Source organism: Rattus norvegicus, chromosome 5, assembly GCF_021556685.1.
Source record: "Rattus norvegicus strain SHRSP/BbbUtx chromosome 5, alternate assembly SHRSP_T2T, whole genome shotgun sequence".
NCBI lineage: Eukaryota > Metazoa > Chordata > Mammalia > Rodentia > Muridae > Rattus > Rattus norvegicus.
Genome location: NC_141538.1, coordinates 18,329,246 through 18,335,245, shown reverse-complemented (window position 1 = coordinate 18,335,245; position 6,000 = coordinate 18,329,246). Strand labels below are relative to the sequence as shown.

Sequence of the window (6,000 nt, the reverse complement as noted above, 5' to 3'; positions counted from 1 at the left end):
AAACCCCATCCGCTTTCTTGAGTCCAGAGCTACAAGTTGCTTTTGATCCCATGGACCAGCAGAAGCCATGGCCCAGAGATCACAAGGCCTGAGGCAGAGCCGGGTAGAACCTGTGACTCGCAGTGTGACTTGGCCCCGTCTCTGCCCCACGTCCTGGAGACCAGGAAAGGGTCCCAGGGAGGCCGCATGTGCTCCCGATGGTCCTGTGTCCTGACCCGCCCTCATCCTGGGTTCTCCTGTCCCCCCAGAGCCGCCCCGCCTCCGATCCCCGCCCCGCGCCCCGGAGCGCTTAGACCTAGCCACCCGCGCCTCCAAGTCCCACTGCCACCCTAGTTGCACTCCCCGCTCCGGACGCCGAGGCCATGTGGCTGGCTAAGCTCAGCACCCGGGTGCTCCTACTGTTGCTGCTGGCTTTGGCTTTGTCCCCACCCGGGACTCAGGGGCGGCCCCGGGGACGCAGGGCGGCGCGTGTCACTGAGCTCTTGCCACAGCTTTTCCTCCCTGTGACAGGGACTCGCCTGGCTCCCAGAACCTCCCGGAGCACAGGTAAGCCATGCCCGTCCCTTGATCTGCCCTTGCTAGAGCCTGACCACTCTTAAAGCTGGGCAAGCTGGTGTCAGGATGGCTGAATTAAGCAGAGAAGAGGGTGGACACCTGTAGAGTCCTGGGAATCTTTCCCTGGGAAGGAAGTAGCCAGCTTACTATATTTGCCTCGACTCAGAATTCGACCACAAAACTCGTTTTGGGGTGGGGGTGGGGGGTAAATCAGCTTTATATGCTCCTTCCTAACCGTGGGAGGTATTAACCCAACTGTGGAAAGACCTGGGTTGCAACCCAGCCTTCCAGGAAGATGGACAACTTAAGCACCTGTCAATACCTCTGCTCTTGGTCTTCTGGAGTTCTACTAACATGGCAGTCTTCAGGCACCTAACATTCTGGAAAATCTCTTTCTTCCCTCTTCAAGCTGGTCCCGGGGAATGGGCGGCTGGCGTGTTAATTTCAGTAAGCTGCCATGGCTGATCATGCTTTTCCCTGGGTCAATTAGAAGGACCCTAAATGCTACCACCTCTTCCCATGCCAACTCAGGATATTCCTGCTAGCAAGATGCTTAGGAAGAAGTTAGGAAAAGCTGTCAGGATACAGCACCAGTACCGCAAGACACCTACACACAGAGATGTATGAATGGGAAGGAAGGGGAGAAAGCCTGGGGAACAGGAGGTATAGAGGAAGGACTGCTGGGAAGAGAGAAGCCACTTTAGGGTGTCTTTACTTAAGTCTGTAGTTACAGAGCAAGGTGGAGGCTGGAGCAACGGATCTTCCCCTTGTCCTCCATGGAAACTGCTGAGAGGACAAAGCAAGCACAGGGGTGGGTCAGTTCAATTATATCACTGCAGCCAAGGCCTCTTCTTCACCTTCCCTCCTTCCCTCCCTCCCTCTCTCCCTTGAGCCTTATTTTCTGCCTTCCTTCTCTTCTCCCTCCATTCATTTTGATTCCCTTTTGTCTGAAGCAGAGTCTCACTTTGTAGCCCCCACTTCTCAGCCTCCTGGCTTAGCCTTAGGATTGTTAGCATTTTCTACCATAAGCAGCTCAAGCTTCACTTTTAAGAAAACAGAAGGTGAGGACTTCTTTCTTTCTTTCTTTCTCTCTCTCTCTCTCTTTCTTTCTTTCTTTCTTTCTTTCTTTCTTTCTCTTCCTCTCTCTCTCTCTCTCCCTTCCTTCCTTTCCTTTCTTTCTTCCTTCCTTTCTCTTTTTTCTTTGTTTATTTTACTTATTTACATTTCAAACGTTATCCCGCTTTCCAGATTCCCCTTCACAAATCACTATGCCCTCTTCCTTCCCTACCTCTATCTATGAGGGTCCTCCCCCATCTGCCCACCAAATCCTGCCTCAGCACCCTAGCATTCCTCTACCCTGGATCATTGAACCTCCACAGGACTAAGGGGCTCTTCTCCCAGTGATGCCAGATATGGCCATCCTCTGCTACATACCCAGCTGGAGCCATGGGACCCCCCATGTGTACTCTTTGGCTGTTGGTTTAGTCCTTGGGAGCTTTGGGGGATCTGGTAGGTTGATACTGTTGTTCTTATGGGGTTGCAAACCCCTTCAGCTCCTTCTGTCCTTGCCCCAACTTCTCCATTGGGGTCCCAAGCTCAGTCCAATTTTTGGCTGCATATATCTGCATCTGTATTAGTCAGGCTCTGGCACAGCTTCTCAGGGGACAGCTATATCCAGCTCCTGTCAGCAAGCTTCTTGGCATCAGCAGTAATGTCTGAGTTTGATGTCTGCAGATGGGATGGATCCGTAGGTGGGTCAGTCTCTTGATGGCCTTTCCTTAGGTCTTTGCTTCACTCTTCGTTCCTGTAATTCCTTTTGAGGAAGAATTCTGGATTAATTTTTTTGAGGTAGATGGATGGCCCTATCCCTAAACTGAGGGATGTGCCTATCACTGGATATGGTCTCTATAGGTTCTATCTCCCCTTGGTTGGGTATTTCAACTGATGCCCTTCTTGTTGGGACCTGGGAACCTCTTGGGTCCCTGGCATCTGGGACTTTTTGGTGGCTACTCCCAGTCCCCATACCCCATTGCTACACATCTCCTTTCAAATTCTGACCCTCTGTACTTATTCCCTATCTCCTTCCATACCTGAACTGCCCCCCTTCACCCTCTCTCTCTATCAGATCCCCCTCTCTCTCTACTTCCCAAGATTATTTTCTTCCCCCTTCTGAGGAGGACTGTAGCATCCACACTTTGGTGTGCTCTTCTTTCTTCTTGGGTTTCATATGGCCTGTGAGTTGTATCTTGGGTATGCCAAGCTTCTTTTTGGCTAATATCCACTTTTCCATGAGTGCGTATCATGTGTGTTCTCTTGTGATTGAGTTACCTCACTCAATATTTTCAAGTTCCATCCATTTGCCTGCAAGTTTCATGAAGTTATTGTTTTAAGACAACAGGCGGTTTCTTTAAGAAAATAGGAGGTACTGATTTTTTAGTCTCTTTCTTTTTTCTTCTGTCTTCCTTCCTTCCTTCCTTCCTTCCTTCCTTTCTTTCTTTCCTTCTCTCTTTCTTTCTTTCCTTCTCCCTTTCTGTTTTTTCCCTTTCCTTTTCTTTTCTAGGTTTTATCCCATAGTTCAGGCTATCAGGCTGACCTTGAGTTTGGAGAAATCTTCCTCCATCCACATCCCAAGTGTTGGGGTAAGAGGTAAACCATACTTTTCTTACAAGTTATGGCATAAATATTACCTAGTCACCCCATAGCTTCTACTGAGAAATTACTTCCCATGGTACAAATCTTGCAGAGAAGTGAGACTAAGAAGATTGATAGGAAAACAAGTGTGTCTTCCTTTCACAATATGTCTCAGGGAGAGAGAGAGAGAGAGGAAGGCACTGCACATGGACAGACTAAGTGAGCCAGGTAGGGAGGAAAGCAGAGGAAAGTGACAGTAAGGCATTGTAGCTAATATAGGGGTCTATTCCAAGCCTATTTATTTGGATGCCCTCCAGATGAGACAGAAGAGGCATTCAGTATGGGGGAAGTATATCACATTAGTTATCCACCTTGACTTGAAGATTATTGCTAACAAAAATATTTATCTCAGGTACTAGTATAGCTTTGGAATACAAAAGGAATGTAAGGAAAAACCTGAAATTGCAAAATCATTTATGGTAGCACATGAACTTTACCTGTTTTACTTTCATTTAATATGATTTCTCTGGTTAAAGACATAGAAGGGAATTGGAAGATATAGTTCTTTGGTAGAACACGTTCCTAGCACATGTGAGGCCCTAGATTCAATCCACAATACCCCTTCTCCCAATGACAGAGAAGATATAAAAATAGTATAGCCTGAAAAAAAAAAAGAGCTATGGCTCACCCCCAAAATCCATTGCTTTCTGCAGCTGTTTGAGGTGACCTTATCTTTTGATTCCTGTAACTTGTTTACATGGGGAGAGAAAGGGTGGCTGGTTACCTCTGAGTCTATGAATGAAACTCTTGACATAGATCAGGGAAAAACAAGGACATGAATACAGGAAGACAAGTTCCCATCTGGAAGTTCTCATAGGAGTGGCAAGGGGTTATAACTCACCCAGGAGGAAACATCTCCCAGGTCCTTGAGGGTGAGGACTGTCATTCTTGTGGACAAGCTGGCAATTGCCCTCTGTGAGTCTGAAACAGAACCTGCAAGATCACCCAGCTTGAGCTGGTGAGAAGACCAAGCAAACCCAGGAGGCTTTAGAGTGTCCTGGAACTCCCACTGAGTTGTTATGTGAGGGAAGTGGAAGTCTTTTTGTGTTCCTCACTTCAATTTTCCTCCATCCTTTTCACACACACACACACACACACACACACACACACACACACACACACCGCTCCCCATATTTTTAGACTTAAGTTCTAGAATTCTTGCTGCACGTGAGTGAATAAACTACCTCAGATGCAGCTTCTCCTCTGGTACTGTGGCCACACCGATCATCTCTGGCACTGCACTGTGGTGGATTTCCCTGCACGCCACAGAAGCAGTTCTGCAGTAAACACCAGATGGGGTTCCAATTTAACTTGCTTCTGGCATTTACCATCTCTTGAAGATGAGAGTCAGAACCCACAAGTTAAGGACTGTCTCTAAGACTGTCACTGCCTCCAATGCCAACTGCAATCTCCAGGTGGTTTTACTTGTGATTCTGTGCCTCTAGCAAAATAAGAAGCAAGATTCCCATACCGTGTCCTCAGATTTACACTAATTTGCTACAGTGGCCCATAAACGGTATCATAATAGCTACTGATGAAGATGTGCATAAGATGGGGTACAGAGGAAGTGTATGTGAGAGCAAACACCCCCTCCCCCAGTGAGTCTTCATGTTCAGCTATCCAAAAACCCTAAACTTGGAGCTTTCACATTTTGGTGGTGGTTTCATTGCGTAGATAAAATTGAATCACTGGGCAGTGGTGATCAGCTAACCCATCAGACCCATCTTGAAGCTATTCAGAAGCTACCACTCCTCAGTCATCTTTTTAACATATTAGCATTTCCAAGATTCCAAGCAGTTTCTGAGTTGTACACCAGGAAAGCCAACTATGAGTTTTACAGTATCATGGCATTGAGTTGTACATTGTCCCCTTTAAGTAAGTTAGTTAGCTTCCTTTCCTAAATCGAAGGCAAGAGTGGAGGTGGGAGGGCCATTCCCAAGCATAAGGGACAATAAGCATAAAGCCTGGGACAAGAGTTGCCAGCCAGGATTCTCTCCCTAGAATTGTTTGATCAGGGGTGGTAGTGATGGGGTGTTTGGCTCCCAGAAACACTAGTGATTAACCACCTATGGCTTTCCCTTCTTCCCTATAGCCTGGCTGCCATTCATGAAGGCATTTTTCAATTGAATTAGTCATGCAACAATATCTGAGGTCTCTTTGACAGACTTTTGATTGTGAGGATTTTGATTGTCAATTCACTTTTGCTAATAACTGGTGCGTCAAATGCCTGGAATCTGTTGTTCCATGGTCTCTGTACCTCTTACAATATTCCTGCTTCTGACTTGGATGAGCACTAAAATGTGTGTTTCTTCGCTCTTTCTTCCTGACCCCTGATACTGGCTCATCATCACTATAACAGGAAGAAGCTCAAATGGAACTCCAAACTCTGTCATAAAAAGCTGTCCATGTGTTCACATGTAGACAAGGTCAGAAAGCTGAAAATGAGCTGTGATGGAATTTTGGAGAATTTTGAGATCAGAAGGAAATTGTCATGAAATGTGAGCAAACAGAAATATAAAAGAAAATTTTGACTTTGATACCTCCCCTTTTGTGACCTATACACACTTTCATTAATTCTATAAAATTTCTAAAGTCAGAGTCTCAGAAGGGTTGTGTAAATGTGAGGCCATGCTGATGGTGGAGCCTTAAAGGAAACTGAAGATCCCTTTAGGGAGGTCATTCTAAACAATTGCAAATGACATCCTTTATTAAGTAACATGGGATGTGGCCCCTCTCCAGTTATAAATCTGCCAT

General features: G+C 46.4%; 1 protein-coding gene across 2 annotated transcripts in view; it reads left to right on the top strand.

Annotated features, from left to right (window-relative positions):
- Window positions 1-359: 359 nt before the first annotated feature.
- The window catches only part of Alkal1 (ALK and LTK ligand 1), a 30,123-nt gene continuing 24,482 nt past the window's right edge, over window positions 360-6,000 (top strand). Inside the window, exon 1 of one of the 2 annotated variants that reach the window (XM_087659982.1) lies at window positions 360-546. In XM_087659982.1, the coding sequence (XP_087516108.1) occupies window positions 363-546 (184 nt within the window). In that variant the 5' untranslated portion in view covers window positions 360-362. 2 annotated transcript variants of the gene reach the window in all.